The sequence below is a fragment of the Mastacembelus armatus genome, chromosome 4 (assembly GCF_900324485.2).
Source record: "Mastacembelus armatus chromosome 4, fMasArm1.2, whole genome shotgun sequence".
Classification (NCBI taxonomy): domain Eukaryota; kingdom Metazoa; phylum Chordata; class Actinopteri; order Synbranchiformes; family Mastacembelidae; genus Mastacembelus; species Mastacembelus armatus.
This window is the reverse complement of record NC_046636.1, coordinates 19,030,104-19,049,986: the sequence shown is the minus strand read 5'-3', so window position 1 is coordinate 19,049,986 and position 19,883 is coordinate 19,030,104. Positions and strand designations below refer to the sequence as shown.

Sequence of the window (19,883 nt, the reverse complement as noted above, 5' to 3'; positions counted from 1 at the left end):
CCACAAGCGATAAGAAACAATACTGTGTCATGGCGTTTACAGTAGATGCTCCTGTATACTACAGCCAGCAAATGTGTTTACACAGCAGCTGCATGCCCTTACTTACTATTCATTTTATTATTCTTATTCATTATTCATTTTTGTCTTATTATTCAAACGTTATGCATGTATAAGGAGGGAACCTTAAACCAAAAACTGTGGCCAACATTTATGCAGGTGAGTTTGAACACAGCCCCACTGTAGCTTTCGGATGCACTGAGAATGAACCAAAGCAGTGGAGATGTGGACCACAAAACCAAAACGATGACCACATGCAGTAGTCATATGTGTTTTATATAGTATGCAGTGAAGTCATATGAAGGGTAGTCTTTAAATGCAACCTATTTTTGAGTGCTCCAATTTGGTTTGGTTCCCTGGAATCAGTGGAATCTGGAGGCCTTATCTCTGCAGTCAGCATTAACAAAACAAATGAGCAGCATCAGGCCTGAATATTTTACGTCTCTGATTGTGTGTGTGTGTGTGTGTGTGTGTGTGTATTTAGCTACAGTCTACAGCATTTTCTGACAGCAGTCCGTAATGAGTCCTGTTACTGTGCGACTGTACTTTTAATACATTTGCTCCAAACCTGTTTTCTGAAAAAATATCTAGCTATGCTCCACTATGCTGTAAAAAATGCTCCACTATCTTCACAGGTTAGTTTCTAAATCTGTCTGTTGCCTAAAAGCAGTAAACCACAAAACCAAAACAATAAGAAAAAAAAAAAAAAAAAGACTAAAATGTTCTGTAGAGCTGAGAGGAACCGCAGAGATGTGCATTAGCTCTCTGTTGGTTTGTCCTACAATACTTTTCACATCACACACAGGAATTTGCTCCACTGTTAATATAAAAATATTGATTAGATTTATTGATTTTGCTTTACAAATACACATTTAAAAGATACCAGTTGGTAGCTGTCCTACTGGTATCTGGGGAGAGTGCCTTATTGTTATTCAAGAGACAGCACAGGAACTGACATACACTGACACAGGCATATTTGAGTGAATCTGTGGGGTCTAGGAGGAGAAGCACTATCGTCTGTAGAAGTATTTAATGATTAATGCAGAAAATACAATGGTAATGTTTTAGCTTGACCAGAACACAGGATCAAGTGATGCACATGCTGATGCACATTGGCACTTGATCGTGCTTCGCCGACAACATACTCTAAAAATAAGGCTTTGTTTTTCAAGGTTCTGAAGAGAGTTCTCACCAAATGTCTCCATAATAATCTCCAAAATACCATGTGAACACAACTTTCTCAAACAATCTTGGAGCTGCACCTTACTTTGGCTGCCCTTTTCTGGTCAACATGACTCTGCTCTGATTAATTTTGCTTCCTGACTCTCTTATTAACATGGCTGACCCCAGCACTTGATGTAGGTCAAGCACCCTCCACTCTCTGTCTGCAGTGATAATATGCAGTCACAAGGCACTGGCTGGTTCTCAAAAAGGGAGCGGTAGACTGTGCCTTACAGGCCTTCAAATCCACCATAAATTAGCATGACCTGTCCGTACCAATGGAGGGTTAAAGGGTATCTAAATGCCTACTGAAATGAACAAATCTAGGACTGTATTCCTGCCTCTACACATTTCCTTTTTACATCACATTGTTAGCTATGTCCTACCTCTTCACATTCATTCTTCAAATTCTTGTATATTATAATCCATAAATTGTTCAGTAATATAAAAAAGAATGTAAATATCCAGTGCACCATGCCTATATGCACTGTCACCAATACCACAGGCACTTTGACGCCTTATATACAGCATGTAGACCATGTATGTATTAGAACAGGACTAAGCCTTATTTTTGCCCCTCGCCCAGTGAGATCAATACTTTTTACAATGCAATAACAACAGGAACTGTTCCATTAAGTGACAGTGTCAGCAGAGGCACAGCGCTGCAGAGGACCTGTCATCAACCGCCATCCATCCCCACATCCCCACACCTCCACCTCCCACTGCTCACACCCACATCCATTACGTCTCATTAAGATGGAAAAAAAAAAAAAAACCACGGAGAGATAAAGATAATTGGCTGAATGGAAGTAATGCATTATAACCAAGAAATATGGATGCCTGCAATAAAAAAGCAAAAGGCTGATTTCAACAGCTCAGAGGTCTGCTAGGTGACTGGGTTTACTAATGAGGTCGTGCTGTAAGTAAAAAGGTTCAACGGCTGGCTGTAAATGTCGAATATGGTTATAACCAGTAGTGCGCAGGGAGTCCACGTGCAGGCATTCCTTCACTACACCAAGGTCAGCATCTGATTTCTGTTGAAGTTACAGCAGATAAATGTTGCAGTACTAATCAGCACATATGGTGAGACAGATTCACACTGACCGAGTAATGACAGTGCTATATGCACATGGTTAAAATCAAAGGCAATTTCGTAATTCATCCACAGTTACCATAGAGATGACACCCTGCTTTGTGTATTGATGCTGTCAGGAGGAGAAGCAGTGGCAGCATTAAATGTTGTTGAGCTACTGCATCTGCACAGAAAAATATTCATAGACTATGTTTTGGTTGCAAGTGGCAACATTTCCAGGACAACAGAATTGAAATCAGGCAGAAGCAAGTATTACACAGTATACACAACTTACAAGTAATGTTGAAAAGATGATTAAAATGATACATGGCTAAGCGTACCTACACCAGAGCATCGTTAGCTCTGTCTAAACTACATCTCTGTTGCAACTGCACGTTTTCTAGTCTGCCTTAAAACAATTATCAAGTGCCCATTTGTACATTGCAACAGGATGTGTTTGTTCTAATCATTCATCCTGTCCATTAAGAGATCACGTCCTAATGCTATTTTAACGGAAGAGATAGTGGACAAAATACACAGTCCTTGTTCCGTGCTACACTCCAAAGTTTTGTTGAAGGTAATGTAAGGTTAAAAAGGTTGTTTTTGAGAATCAAACCATGTATTGTGCGTAAATACCTCTTTAAACCAGAATAGTGGGTTTTGGTCCAGGTCTTGTATAATTGTACTATTTTACTTGGACAGAAAAATTTCACATCTAACTAAGATTGTGTTATTGTGACTCACATCCACTATATTAACAGATGTAAAAATCAGTGCTAGAGTCTGAGAGGAACCCAGAGAGCCTGATGAAAATTACAGCTAAAATTTGCATCAGCTGCTGAATTCATCTCCTTTGACATCAGACATAAATGTGCATTTCTCTGCTCCGTGTTGACTCCATAGAAAACAGATTGAACAGATTCTCTTCTTAAATGTAATCAAAGCAAATAAAATCATGTCTAAAGATGCTCTCAGTAATTGTTATATTCCAATTAAATTCGCAGCACTGGTTGCGACTTCCTAAAGGAATAAAATGTTAAATGTTTCACTTAACTAATTTAGCTTTATGGGAGTGGAAAAGTTCTGCATCCCCTGACAAATCTGCCACAGGTGGAGCTGTGACATGCTCTGCTGACAGCAGCAGATATGAGGTGCCAGTTAGGAGAGCTGTGTGCAGCTGCAGCAGCAGCAGCAGCAGCAGCAGCAGCAGCAGCATGGGTTGACTGATAGCTGCATGCTGAGACTCCCATCACTGGTTTAAATGAGGAAACCTGCCAGCCCACCTCAGACAAAACTGCAGGTGCCTACTCTCTGACAGACAGGCTCCCACCTGCATTCGTCAGGCACCAGTGCTAAAAAACAGTTAGCAGGAATGTCACACTGAAAACACAGGCAGCTGGCACTTATTTAAACATGTGCCAGAATAAAGAGTTCATTCATGAAACTCTAAATTTAGAGGTGAAACATGACAGATGCCATCTCATCAGAATTAAAATGTTTCCTCTCACCATGCAATATTTGAACATGACTATTACAAGAAGTTTTCCCCAACACAAGTAACATGTAAAACGGTCAAAGGATACTCCCTTCTTTGCTTGTTTCTTGCATACTTTCCATCCCTGGAAGAGCAGCTGCCACGCGACGAAACAGCTGCAAAAAAATAATGATATGAACCAAACTCAGGAATTGTCAATTCTTTTAACATTTAGATATTCTTATACATGGTCAAATAATTGAACTGAAACTTGAATTTGCTGACATGACATCTCAGTGGATAATGTTGACAGGTCAGAACAACGTGAACACTGCAGCCTTTAGAGGCAGGACTGCGACCTTTGTTGTGCAGGTTTCACGCCACCACGTTCCATCCTGTCATTTTGTTCTTACTGCCAACAATCCTAAAGTTGAAAGTTGAAGGTGAAGAATAGGCTACTCTGTCCAAAGGGTGAAAAGGCGAGGCGCCTGCCAGCAACACCATTCACTGCTAGACACAATACAGCTTGCCTTCGTCTAACTGCTTATTGACTCAACAGACGGTTGTTGTTTTTATCAACGAACAGCTGTTTCAAGACAAACGACTGTTGTTGAGGCAGACTGTGCTCCCCTTTGTTCTGAATCCCCCCCCCCAACATTATCTAATTAAATGTTACTTAAATGTTAGGAATGCACGCCACAGTTTAGTCTTGGTGAGGTGCTGATAATGGCAAATACAAAGGAATAAATACTATACTATCACCAGTATTCACAGTATTTACAGTAACTGCAGTATTCGTATGTAAAACGAGACCCTTAAAGGTACCATGTGAAGTTTTTGGCTATTACAGCCATAGAGCAATATTTTGAAAAAGGATTCATGTTGTGTATCTTATGTACACACACATGCAAGCATTTCAGAGATATTACTGCTGCTAGTTTCAGTGTGTGTATCACTGACCCACAGCTGGTGGCAGTAATGCCAAGAAACACAGCCAAGCAGAGAGGAAGAAGCAAGACCTAGCTAACAATGATGAAAACAATGTAAAAAAAACCTCACTTTTTGTTCTTTGATTTCTGCAGTGTGTTTGGAATCACTGCCGTGTTGGAAAATACCTGACACTGAGACTAGGTGTGATCTTTTTATTCAGTATTTAGGGAAAAATATGTTGACGTTTGTCCATATTTGTTTTTTTTTTTTTTTTTCATGTAATGACTTCGCCTTCAACTCCGGGTTCTCTCATTCGACCCACGCTAAAAATGGTAGTGCTGTGGTGTTCATGGGTCTTTTTGTAACAGTGTTCATGCAATAACCCTAATATGGAAATCACGTTTAAGCGCCTTTGTTGATCACAGGTTAGGGTTGAACCAACTAAGATGTACTGTAAGAAGACAGTGTTGACAAACAAGCCATAGCATGACAAATTATTTTTGATAAAGTTGTTTTATAATATGGAAATCCCAAACTCTCTCTGAACTCACTCACCTGTTTGACGTTGTAACCTGTTTTGGCACTGGTCTCTATGAACATGACGCTCAGCTCTTTAGCCCTCTGTTCACCTTCCTCAATTGTGATTTGCCTGTGGATAGAGGGTAACTGTCAATAAATCACTGCAGATTAACACATTAGAGATAATAATACACCATCTACAGTATGATGACATCAATCAGAGGGTGATTTTCACATATTAAAATGCAACAACGACAAGCAGATACAACACAAAACTCACGGTAAACCCACTAACTGAATGTCCTTTTATTCTAGGCTACTGAGGGACACAGCAGACTTAATTAGCTAATGACTGAAAATGATTAATTACATTGTCCTGTGAGAAATTAATAACAGCTGATTTGCGCTGCATTTTAATGAATCTGGCAGTGATTGTTTGGCTCTCACTGTGAAACAGAGATTGTCAGGTGTCCATTAAAACAAATAGTCAGTGCAGTCCTGCTGACTCTACAGCCTGCACAGCCATTTGTTAAAAACATCTGCCTTCAACAAAAACCATGATGCAGCCGGTCTACTTATTTCTTTGTTTCCTTCAATACAGAAAAAAAAAAACTGAGCTGTTAACACAGCAACATTATATTAAATGACCCTTGTCTCCTTAAATGGCTTTGCATCACTGAACAGAAGAAAGAGAAATAAAGTCTTTGTAAGCTAGGAAAAAAAACAACATTTCAGCAGTGAGAGCTGGAGAGGTATTTACATAACACCACCTGTGCTCCTGTGGATATTTCTACACGCTTGTGCCTGAGTCCCAACTTAAACAACACCACAGTTTATTCATCATCAGACAGGCTGTTGGCAAGAAAACTGCATAATGGATGCACAACATGTGGCAGCTTAGCAATATTCATGCTTGGTAGCAGAACATTTGTAGCTTCAGAGCAGTTTGGTCCAGAAATATGAGACACTGGTTCTCACTTAAGCTCCTAACAATGACATCTATTTAACATTTGTGTTAAGGGAGCTGTACCATTACTATCCAAAATCATTACCAAGTCAAGACGAACACAGTCAACTCTACTAAAATCATCCTGCCTACAATTTTTTGTTTCCCACACGCTATTTAATTGCTCATTAATGACGCAGCAATCGGATTATTAATATTAACAATGCATGAGATGACTGTGTAATGTGACAGCTGTCACTTGGCTTGACAAACCCACTGAGAATTATCACTTGACTCTGCTGCTCTCCTCAGGTCTACGGAGCAATTTAGCATCTTTCAGCTCATTGTTTTGTTTTATTGTGTGCAATTTATTGCTTTGGTTCACTCTCCAGGCTTTCTTCACCATCCTTTCCCAGCAACAGGAACAGCCTTTTTCAAGAAAGCTCTGATAAACCCACTGCACACTACCTGCCCAGCAGAAAGCATTAGCAAGTTGTTGGTGAACACAGTAGAGCAGTTACTATAGGTGGTAGCTCCAGCTAGATATTTCCCTTGGGATTACTGGTAGAACTAAAGAGTGATTATTGGATTTACATTTGCCAGTTGGCCTAAACACAACTGAAATGGCTGCTAATGTTGCTCTGGTTCTGATGGCTGTGTAAATAGGCAACTCTGTTCACCATAACAACTTTATAAGGTGACAATATGTCAATGTCACCTTATGCTTTGATCGCTACTTCAACATAGTATTGATTGCATGGATATTGTATTACTTGTGTTATGCTTGTGTACCTTATGCAGAATAGAAAAAGCATGACAACAAATTTTATATTTGATAAATCACCTCAAGCTCCCACAGAGGCTCCAGATCATTGAGATGGATTGTATTTAGTCAAATTCCATTAATTTTAACACGAAAGCACGAGCCACTTAGCTGATACTGTGTGGTGTACAATGCAAGATTCCTTTCATGCAGGACTTTGAGGGCACTGTACTATGTAACTGTCCACACTTTTACTCTCCTAAGCATTCCCAGATCTCCTCCAGGATGTCTAAAAATCAAACTGCACTACTTCTCAGTAATGCCATACACATGAATTTTTACTTTCTTCTTAATGATGTGAAAAGTAAATGTAGATGTTTTGTTGTTGATGTAGACTAGGACAATGCAACAAAACTGCATTATTGACTCCTTTTAGAGATGCAGCTACACACACAATATAGAAACACCTTTAACATGTAAACTACAGAAAACCTCACACTGACATGTCTGATGACTTGCCTCATTTTTCAATGTCAGCCACATTATTTAATGTCAGATCATCCATCGCTACTGAAACTCTGCCAGTCAGTGGGTACATATAACACAACCAGCATAACACAACCAGCATTTAATCTTGCATTTAAAAGATTCACAGGTGTGTCCAACCAAATTTGCATTAGGAATATCACTATGATTGACCTCAATTTTCTCTGTAATAAATAAAGAAGAAAAGGTGGGAAAAAGAAAAGGGAAATGTGTAAGACTCATATTGGTTGAGACAATGCAGTTAGAAAGTGGAGCACTGAAAAGCTGTAGGGTAGTGTCATTGAAAAATCATTAAAATTTCATTGTAATTTTTCTGCACTGATTTTGGGCCAAAAAACTGCAGTAATGAAGGTGATTCACCTTTAAGCAAAGTAATTTAGGAAAGTAGGGTGAGGTAATGCTAATGCAGGAAATACCCTTTACTTCTTTACCATGGAACATTTATTAGGGTTTTAACTTACAGACCTCATTAAGAGCCAACTAATTTGAAGTTAACATAACCTATAAATAAAAGGGAAAACGTAAAACGATTTTCAGCACTCTTCTGCTGGAAGCCACCATTTTAAAAGTTCTGTATATTTCACTTAACAACACCCCCAGTCGCGGAGTTATAGCTCAGCTAGCACAATATATTGAGATAAACAGATGGCAGATGCTATAAAAGCATTCACATATATACAGCTCAGTCTTCATTTAATCGGGTCTTAAAATGCTCCTGAATACATTTAAGAATTGTAAAATGCATATATGTGCAGAGTATATATATATATATATATATACAGTGGGTACGGAAAGTATTCAGACCCCTTTAAATTTTTCACTCTTTGTGTCATTGCAGCCATTTGCCAAAATCAAAAAAGTTCTTTTTATTTCTCATTAATGTACACTCAGCACCCCATCTTGACAGAAAAAAACAGAAATGTAGAAATTTTTGCAAATTTATTAAAAAAGAAAAACTGAAATATCACATGGTCATAAGTATTCAGACCCTTTGCAGTGACACTATTTAACTCACATGCTGTCCATTTCTTCTGATCCTCCTTGAGATGGTTCTGCTCCTTCATTGGAGTCCAGCTGTGTTTAATTAAACTGATTGGACTTGATTAGGAAAGGCACACACCTGTCTATATAGGACCTTACAGCTCACAGTGCATGTCAGAGCAAATGAGAATCATGAGGTCGAAGGAACTGCCCAAGGAGCTCAGAGACAGAATTGTGGCAAGGCACAGATCTGGCCAAGGTTACAAAAGAATTTCTGCAGCACTCAAGGTTCCTAAGAGCACAGTGGCCTCCATAATCCTCAAATGGAAAAAGTTTGGGACGACCAGAACTCTTCCTAGACCTGGCCGTCCAGCCAAACTGAGCAATCGTGGGAGAAGTGCCTTGGTGAGAGAGGTAAAGAAGAACCCAAAGATCACTGTGGCTGAGCTCCAGAGATGCAGAGTGGCCCGACGGAAGTACAAGACACATGAAAGCCCGCATAGAGTTTGCCAAAAGACACATGAAGGACTCCCAGACTATGAGAAATAAGATTCTCTGGTCTGATGAGACCAAGATTGAACTTTTTGGCGTTAATTCTAAGTGGTATGTGTGGAGAAAACCAGGCACTGCTCATCACCTGCCCAATACAATCCCTACAGTGAAACATGGTGGTGGGAGCATCATGTTGTGGGGGTGTTTTTCAGCAGCAGGGACAGGACGACTGGTTGCAATTGAAGGAAAGATGAATGCGGCCAAGTACAGAGATATCCTGGAAGAAAACCTCTTCCAGAGTGCTCAGGACCTCAGACTGGGCTGAAGGTTCACCTTTCAACAGGACAATGACCCTAAGCACACAGCTAAAATAACAAAGGAGTGGCTTCAGAACAACTCTGTGACCGTTCTTGACTGGCCCAGCCAGAGCCCTGACCTAAACCCAATTGAGCATCTCTGGAGAGACCTGAAAATGGCTGTCCACCAACGTTCACCATCCAACCTGACAGAACTGGAGAGGATCTGCAAGGAAGAATGGCAAAGGATCCCCAAATCCAGGTGTGAAAAACCTGTTGCATCATTCCCAAGAAGACTCATGGCTGTACTAGCTCAAAAGGGTGCTTCTACTCAATACTGAGCACAGGGTCTGAATACTTATGACCATGTGATATTTCAGTTTTTCTTTTTTAATAAATTTGCAAAAATTTCTACATTTCAGTTTTTTTCTGTCAAGATGGGGTGCTGAGTGTACATTAATGAGAAATAAAATGAACTTTTTTGATTTTGGCAAATGGCTGCAATGACACAAAGAGTGAAACATTTAAAGGGGTCTGAATACTTTCCGTACCCACTGTATATATATGCATATATATGCACAGTCTTAGCCAGAGCTTTTGTTTTCTGCTGTTATGGCAGCTGTGAAGCTTTTACTGACAGATCCAGTGAGATATGTCCAGGAAAAAACTGCCATCACCAGCAGTTTCCACAAGTGTGCCAATGGGAATTTCTTTCTGCAGCTTGTGGCACATCCGTGACATTTCTCCAATACTGTAACAATAACAATAAAATGGTGCACAATGGGTGGTTAGCACTGTTGCCTCACAGCAAGAAGGTCGTGGGTTCGAAACCCGGCCTTTCTATGTGTGGAGTTTGCATGTTCTCCCTGTGCTTGCGTGGGTTTACTCCGGGTACTCCGGTTTCCTCCCACAGTCCAAAAACATGCATGTTAGATTGAATGGTGACTCTAAATTGCCCATACGAGTGAGTGTGAGTGTGTGTGGTTGTTTGTCTTTGTGTGTCTATATGTGGCCCTGTGATGGACTGGTGACCATTGCTTCATATTTGACAGGTAGCAAAAGTAGACAGATAATGGGAAATAGTCTGATTTTATAAAAGGAAGGAAACCTCCAATCACCAGACAGCACAAAATCACAGCTGTTTTTGGCACTAAAATCAGTCAACCACACCAAGTCAGCTGTTTCAGCCAAGTGTGGATTTGAGAAGTCTCTCCCAGCACAAAAGCAACCCAAACAGCTGTCCAGGCTTGCTTTCACAACGTCCCAGAGGACTCTGATTAAGACGGCACAACAGCAATAATACAGATGAGAAAATGGGTTAATGGTCCACATCATTTATTTGTCAGCCTTCTAACTTCAACTTGGAAATGTGCTACAAATGACAAAATATACTCTGTATATTGAGTACACAAAAATAGGCGTGCACTGTGTCTAATATGGAAAACACTACATGCGTGAAATAGATGTTTATTATAGAAGAACCGTAAAGTTGATGAAGGTTAATTTTTCAAAACATAAAAGATGTATTTTGCAAGAAAGAAAACACCATTTTGGTTAAAAAAAAAAAAAAAAAAAAAAAAAAAAAATCATACCCTCAATGCACCCACCAAAAAAAATTCCATATATCCAAACAAGTTGAGAAGAAAATAAATGTAAAGTGGATTGGCTTAATTTTATCTGCTTCTAAAGGGCATCAGAGAAAAGACATTTACATTAAAAAAGAAGAAACTTTAGAAAAGATCAGCCACATTATTGGAGGGGTCATTTTGTTTTCACATTTTACTCCTTACTTTACATCTGAAATCTATCTCCAGCAAAGCTTTTGTACATATGCACCATTAATGTAGTTTGACACCAAGACAGAAGTAATTTCACGGTTCATTTTACCCTTTATTTTTTATTCTTCTTTGAGCACTATATATTTCTGCTTCATGTCATTTAATTTTGACATTTCTGTCTGCATCCCCGCCTCAGATTAATCTCACATTCCTTAGCAGCTGTATTAAACATCCTGTCTCATCAGCATTTCATCACCTCTCCTTAATACAGCTATATGCGCACATACATAGTATACATAATTCTCATACAGTATACATAATTCCCTTGTGCCTACACTTAATGATTGCTCAAGTGTCACAAGGGAATAAATCACTGAATAATTTCCCCAAGCCAGCAATAATTTTCTCATTTCAAAGGAAGTGGTCTGAAAGGAACTCCTTATAATAAGAAGCAGCTGAGTCCCCTCATGTCCCATCACAGTCACTACAATAATACCAAATATGAGCAGTTATGCTAATATGTGCATTCAATGAGATTTTTGCTATATTACATAACAAATACTACTATCTCATACCTGTTTTCACACTGATGTGGTATTAATATTAAAATAATTTGGTAAAATATTAATATAATGACTAATTCAGCAAGACACTCCAAATCATCTGCAGGGGCAGCCTGTGGAGTCAGCCTGTTGTTTTTATCAGGTTTTGCACATCATGGTTGCCATGGTGTTAAGACATAAAAGGAAATGCTGACTAAAAGACAAAATGTGACACAAGTCCAAAAGTTAAGAGTCAGCTTCAGTAGTAACTACAGTACGTACCTTTTATCTGCCAGGTCTGTTTTATTGCCAACAAGCATAATGATCACATCACTTCCTCTCTCTGTTCTCACGTCGTCAATCCACTTTGACGTCTGCTGGAATGAATTCACGTCTGTCGAGAAAGAGGGGAAACAAAGCGGAGTCAAATTAAAAATGCTGTTTGTACAACTGCAGCAACATTCAATATGCCAGCACATCACCTACTGTTACTGCTTTTAACAAAACTATTAGCATGTCACCTGGATATTTAAATAATGCTTGATACAGCACGCTGGCACTATTTTTTACCAGTGAGAATTATAAAATAAACTGAACATTACTAATCACAATTATTATTCAAAAATAAGACACCATTTAGCATAGTATTTGGAGAAAATTTCACATGGTGGGTCATATGAAAATTTTATACATATAAAAGATCTTACAAATTAAGGTCTTAATGTAACAGTTTTCACAGTAGTGAAAAAACTGTACATAATAAATCCATGTTACACAGTACATTCCTAGCTCTGTAGCATATTCAGGTTCTTAATAAATCACATTGACCTTGACACATTCATTCAGTATACAGGCATGTTGGCATGCAGACCAGAAGGGTCGTCGTATTCTTGGACTGGGATTTTGATGAGACAGACCTTATGTCTATTTCAAGATGAAAATACAGAAGGGTTTTGGAAGATGCTAATCAATGTTTTTTTTAATTAGTATTATTTAATTTATCAAATAAGGACAATAAATATTAATACACATTGGTGTAAATGTGGCAAGAGGTTTCATCTGTAGTAAATCATTGGTTACCATATTACATTCATCTGCTGAGGATTAAAATAAGATTGAACTAATGCAATGTAGATATCTAATGTACGTTTTCTTTCAGTCATGGTTACTGGATCTTACAATGATTTGACTAAGGGGAGGTTAATGTGATAAGTCTGATCCCATTGCTCAGAGGATCCAATTTTGAAAATATTAAGATGACATTTGATATTTGTGAAATTTCATCTTGGACATCGACTCTGGGAAATCCATTTGTCACACTGTTTCAGTTCAAGCTTTTGACCAAGAATCTTTATAGTGAAAGACCGATTAGCTCACTCTTGTCAAAAAAAATGCACCTATAACAGAAAAAATTCAAATGTCATCAAATGTCAGAAAAATTTGTTTGGAGAGACACTGACTTGTAATGTCGTAGACCACCACAGCCACAGTGGAGTCCCGTATATAGCTGGGGATGAGGCTCCTGAAGCGCTCTTGTCCCGCTGTGTCCCAGAGCTGCAACCTTACCTGGGGTTCAGAGAGAGAAAGCTGAGGAGGCTGAGATTATTCAGAAAGTCAGAGAGCCTGGAAACAGTAGGCTCCCGCCAGACACACACAGGCTTACACAACACATGCACAGCACACACAAGATTCACATAAAGGCATTATTTATATACTGTAAATGGAGTCCTCATGCTGACACCTTCAAGGTCATGCTGCTGTATGTAAGATTCCCTACAATAAAGACGTGCACATAGGTTTCAGTATCATATGCTACAAGGATAGCTTACTGTCAGTAGGTCTAAATGCATGCATGACATTGCCATATGAATAAACAGACAAACACTGTGTTTTTCTCTCAGAGAAACAGTTACTGCACCGTTGACCCATCCCAGACATTTAACATCTTTGTCATGACATTATAAAGCTGTAACTGAGCATCTTACCGTTCGATCTTCCAAGTACATGGTTTTCGACAGGAAGTCGATTCCAATTGTAGCCTGGTTTAGGGAAAGAAGACATCCATGGATCAACATCACTGTAAATACCATGAAAAGCCAGTAGTATCATTTATTAAAGAACTGAATAATGGAAGATACAGAAGACAAAGAGGAGGAAAGATTGCTGTAAGATCCATAGTTCACTGCAGCCCTGATCATATCACATAATGCTTTTCTATGGGGATAATGAAAATAAGGAATATAATGCAATACAAAAAAACAGCAGTGTAAAAAGAAGCCTATGTGAAGCTTATTGTATAATGATTCAGCTCTGCATCAAATGTTGAGGCCAGTTTTTATATTATCTTTTGATTCAGTCTATCTTTAAACTGGAGCAGGTTACAGTACGTCAACTATTTGTGTGAAACCAGTCCACTTCTATTATCAGAACTGCATTGTTTCAACATGTTGTATATGCACTGTTGTATGGTTTTATGCAATGAAGACCCATACCAGTCCACTTTTTCCATTTATAACGGCAATCTAATCATTCTCCTATTGTGTCATAAGGCAGATGGCACTGTGTTCCCTCTTCTAGCCATGTTTACCTTCCACAGCCAGGCCCATGGCTTTCTACTTTGCTGCCTGCCATAATACCATCAGGCACACTGGCTCAGACAAATCAAAATGTAGAAATCCGTGTTACCCACCAGACCTGCTCATTATAGACATGGATATTAAATTCAAACAAAGATTGCTTAATATAAAGATCAACATTACTGTGCACTGAAATTGAATGATAGCACCATGGTATTTGGTAACAGCAGTAACTTCGAGTGTTTTCCAGTCTTGATAATATTTCTTTGGACAGCATGCACCCTAAATATTTTTATATGGTGTGAAAGACTTTCAATTACATGTGAGGGCACATGGGTGGTAAAAGCTGCAGCTGGACTGACCCATGGTTATAAAGTATCCCCCAGTTGTGTGATACAGCCCATATGACCCCAGATGTAATCTGCAGTACTGGCTGGCTGGAGAACTTACTGCCACTGAACGATAGGTTCAAAGAGTACTTTGATACAATTTCAGAGTATTTATCTGTACCAAGACACATTATGATACATTCAAACCATATGTGAGTAAGCAGGTGGGTGGATCTGTTGTGTATGTCTATGTTAGGCAATTCAGCAGGGTGCCCACTACCCACTTTGACAGAACTGGGCATCAGCAGCTTGATCACGCACTGGTTTCCTTGGCGATGCCAGCTACCACAGCGGACTAACTCAGAGTCTGGCATGAAGACAGGATGTCATTTATACTCTTCCTTTATATTCACTCAGATCAAGCACTGATAGGCTAAAAATAATCAGCGTCACAGGGTTTTTAAAAAGATTGTCTACAGGTTAAAGGGAAATATTTGGTAAAAGTGATCATTGATAACTGACAAACATAAAATTAACTGAAATTAAAACGCTTTGAATCACCTGACAAAATCAAAAATTACTCACATAATAGGTTGAAGAAAGTTAAAAACTCTTGAATATGAAACTGATGATCACAGTTTTTCTTTGGGGACCGCAGAGATGCTGTCGGCTTTTTCTGGCCTCAGGTTTAAATATAGTATCCCACACAGACAGCTATACATGAACAGATTAGATCACCAGAAATTATTAATATTTCTTCTAAATTTTTAAAGAGTGCACATTGTTGGAAGACAGACTGTGGCTCTTTTGCTCATTGTCAGTGACTGAGGCACAAAATGCTTTTAACAGAGCTGAGGAATTTTACTTGAACTTTATTCCTATTACTTTAAAGGTATTTTGGACTTTTTAACTTGAATATATCTTTAAGATATTTTTAACATGCAAAATCATCATTAAATAAGTTGATTTTGATTTGAGTTTTTGATGAAGACCTCAGGAGACAGTTTAAGAGTAATCAACTTTTACTGCTGTGTCCTAAAGAGAGTTTTAGACAAGTCACAGGAAAATCCAGGTATTGCAAACAAAATTACTATGATCAAGCCAGGATTATTCAAGGGTACTCTATGTTACTAAATGAACAAACTAAAATCATCAAAACTAGTATTAATAACTTAACTTGTCTTTTCTCTGCATATGTAAACACAATAAACAGCATTGAACTGCATTTGCAAATAAATATTTTTCATTTATTTATCACATATGTGTATATATTGCAAATACAATAACTGTGAAACTACAAAGTGAGATAAGGAAAGCTTTTAAAACACATGTACAGTGTTTGACTGCAAAGTATATTTAGTCAAACTCAACATACAGTGGGTACGGAAAGTATTCAGACCCCTTTAAATTTTTCACTCTTTGTGTCATTGCAGCCATTTGCCAAAATCAAAAAAGTTCATTTTATTTCTCATTAATCTACACTCAGCACCCCATCTTGACAGAAAAAAACAGATATGTAGAAATTTTTGCAAATTTATTAAAAAAGTAAAACTGAAATATCACATGGTCATAAGTATTCAGACCCTTTGCAGTGACACTCATATTTAACTCACATGCTGTCCATTTCTTCTGATCCTTCTTGAGATGGTTCTGCTCCTTCATTGGAGTCCAGCTGTGTTTAATTAAACTGATTGGACTTGATTAGGAAAGGCACACACCTGTCTATATAAGACCTTACAGCTCACAGTGCATGTCAGAGCAAATGAGAATCATGAGGTCGAAGGAACTGCCCAAGGAGCTCAGAGACAGAATTGTGGCAAGGCACAGATCTGGCCAAGGTTACAAAAGAATTTCTGCAGCACTAAAGGTTCCTAAGAGCCCAGTGGCCTCCATAATCCTCAAATGGAAAAAGTTTGGGACGACCAGAACTCTTCCTAGACCTGGCCGTCCAGCCAAACTGAGCAATCGTGGGAAAAGAGCCTTGGTGAGAGAGGTAAAGAAGAACCCAAAGATCACTGTGGCTGAGCTCCAGAGATGCAGTAGGGAGATGGGAGAAAGTTCCACAAAGTCAACTATCACTGCAGCCCTCCACCAGTCGGGGCATTATGGCAGAGTGGCCCGATGGAAGCCTCTCCTCAGTGTAAGACACATGAAAGCCCGCATAGAGTTTGCCAAAAAACACATGAAGTACTCCCAGACTATGACAAATATGATTCTCTGGTCTGATGAGACCAAGATTGAACTTTTTGGCGTTAATTCTAAGCGGTATGTGTGGAGAAAACCAGGCACTGCTCATCACCTGCCCAATACAATCCCTACAGTGAAACATGGTGGTGGGAGCATCATGTTGTGGGGGTGTTTTTCAGCTGCAGGGACAGGACGGCTGGTTGCATTGAAGGAAAGATGAATGCGGCCAAGTACAGAGATATCCTGGAAGAAAACCTCTTCCAGAGTGCTCAGTGCCTCAGACTGGGCCGAAGGTTCACCTTTGAACAGGACAATGACCCTAAGCACACAGTTAAAATAACAAAGCAGTGGCTTCGGAACAACTCTGTGACCGTTCTTGACTGGCCCAGCTAGAGCCCTGACCTAAACCCAATTGAGCATCTCTGGAGAGACCTGAAAATGGCTGTCCACCAACGTTCACCATCCAACCAGACAGAACTGGAGAGGATCTGAATGGAAGAATGGCAGAGGATCCCCAAATCCAGGTGTGAAAAACTTGTTGCATCATTCCCAAGAAGACTCATGGCTGTACTAGCTCAAAAGGGTGCTTCTACTCAATGCAGAGCACAGGGTCTGAATACTTATGACCATGTGATATTTCAGTTTTTCTTTTTTAACAAATTTGCAAAAATTTCTACATTTCTGTTTTTTTCTGTCAAGATGGGGTGCTGAGTGTACATTAATAAGAAATAAAATGAACTTTTTTGATTTTGGCAAATGGCTGCAATGACACAAAGAGTGAAACATTTAAAGGGGTCTGAATACTTTCCGTACCCACTGTATTTACCTACTTCTACTTTTAGATTGTAACTGTAGTTACCCAGAGAAAAGAAAGAATAGGATGACTGAAAACAACAGTGTCCTAGTAGTGGGTACACTACTGTAGTAATGGATTAGCCCTGAAGTATAATCAGGATAAGGGATGTTTGTCACTTTCTGTTGAAAGCAGTCAGATTAATGAAATACTTAAAAGCTTAAAGTTGACATGGGGAATTTGTTTCTTGCTTATCTACATATCCAGCAGATACAGGGTGATATAAGCATTCATTTAGAGTTGAAAACAATGATCTGAAAATTGAAGAGCTTAAGGGACGTGCAGAGAGGGGTGATAATTCTTTGTGAGTTTATTACAATAAGAAAAACCTTTCATATCTATATAGCAATTTTCTCCATCATTAATGTGGCAATTTACTGGAATAGCTTTTATTCCAAATAACAACCATGTAATCCTGTGGAGAAATGTACCAGTGAAACAGATGCCACAGAGCACTGCCGATTTGCCCATCTTCTTCCAGTTCATTACACCTAGAGGTTATGATAAATGACCACAATTACAGTTTAATGCAAACTAGAACGTGAACATCAAATATATCTGAAGTAATTTTCAATGTTGAATTTCTGCTTTTACACAAGTAAAGAGAATATGAATAGTTTCTCCCCCATCGCTGTAACCATTAGGACTTTTAAGGTCCTCAATCTGGCAGGGACACTGATAAATCAACAGACCTTGAGTCACAGTGAGGATACTGGCATTTACAAACTGAGTTTTATTTGTCAGCTAACCAGTCTGATTAATGTGAATTATACCACCCATCAAAGAGGAAATAATTCAGAATTTCTTTAGAAGCAGCAGGTTGCATTTTGTAACATTTGCAGACCATAACAATAACACATACATCAGTAGTGCCAGTTGACATTCATAACTAGTCTATTTAACTCACATTAATCGTGTCACAATTGCATGGGTAGATTGCTATCCCTATGCAACATTAATTTAATTACAATTTAAACCCCAAAATAGCCAATTAACAATTGCATAATATATAGAACAAGAAAATCCTCACATTTACGGAGTCACTGTACAGCTTGACTGAATTTCTGGCATTCCTGATAAAAACATTAGCAATTATCAAAATACTTGTGTGTCTACCTAAATATGGAAATAATGTTGTACGGTACTGTTAATGTAGAACATTTTGCTGAAATACTGAAATATGATTCAAAGAGGCTGAATTCCATATATTTTTTATACAGAATTTTTTTTTGTTGTTTTTTTATGTTCAGTACATCAGCTTCACCAGATACTACACTAAGTAGCTGAGTATTCAGGCAGAGCAGACAGATGCAGTCACAGCCTGGTGGCCAGGCCTGACTGACAGCTCCACCAAAGCTGACAAAAGCGTTCTGCCTCTGGAGGCCTCTTGAGCCCCTCAGCATGTGCTGCCAGGCAGTGAGGACGCCCTGCCTCTGTCTCTCTCGGCTGGGTGGCTGCTTGATTGGACTCTGCTGCTTCAGAAGCAGCAAATCCGGCTCGCCTCACTCACATCCCCCTGTTAACTAAAGCCACTACCACACTTTTCATCTTTCTGATGACCCTTGGTCTCTAAGTATACTGCTACTCTGCCTTCACAGCATTGAACTGGATCTGCTTAAATCTAAAAGCGTGATGTACATTAAAAAAAACATGTGGTGATATGTAAGCCTGGAAAGCATGACACTTCATAAATCTTCCCATCAGGACAGATGTCTCCTGCAGGCTCACATTCATAGAGTATTTTCACTCTCGCTGGGCAAATCTTGCCTCCCCTCTGTGTAGCAGCATAAACACTCAACCTGAGCTAATGCATGCAGCATTTTAATTAATACTCAAAGGTCTTGGGAGTTGAGCTAGAAAAAGACTGCAAAATCATTTACAGCCCTACCTGTCACTGAGCCAGGGAAGAGATGAAGTAGCATTAACATGCGCGCACACATGCATGCAAACACAAACACACACAGTACTAATTTTAAAAAAACAAAACAAAACATACATTTAGTAGAGATTGAGCTTTTACTCTGATCTATGGCCATAACATAATTATTAATCCACTCTGTAACAAAAACAAGAAGGTGAGTGTGAGAGAGCATTGAAGAGGTTGTTTTTGTGAACACAGGGATAAGTGGAGGATTCAAATTACTTTGTTTTATACACAAATAAAATAACCATCTGACTGTTATATTCCTCCCTGGCTGCTGTTATCATTTGGTGCACAGGCCATTGCAATAGCGTGGTGCAGAGACTGACATTAAGCAGCATATGGGGATATTATTAAATAAGCAGATGCTATCTGTCTGGCATCTGTCTGCCTAACATGC

The 19,883-nt window shown here is 39.0% G+C and overlaps 1 protein-coding gene across 1 annotated transcript in view; it reads right to left on the bottom strand.

Annotated features, from left to right (window-relative positions):
- rab6ba (RAB6B, member RAS oncogene family a) overlaps window positions 1-19,883 on the bottom strand; it is a 47,567-nt gene that overhangs the window by 2,947 nt on the left and 24,737 nt on the right. Inside the window, exons 3-7 of the mRNA XM_026305441.1 lie at window positions 13,603-13,656; window positions 13,078-13,183; window positions 11,900-12,011; window positions 5,310-5,403; window positions 3,934-4,000 (exon numbers count right to left, since the gene is read on the bottom strand). Of these exons, the coding sequence (XP_026161226.1) occupies window positions 3,934-4,000; window positions 5,310-5,403; window positions 11,900-12,011; window positions 13,078-13,183; window positions 13,603-13,656 (433 nt within the window). The remainder of the gene's footprint in view (window positions 1-3,933; window positions 4,001-5,309; window positions 5,404-11,899; window positions 12,012-13,077; window positions 13,184-13,602; window positions 13,657-19,883) is intronic.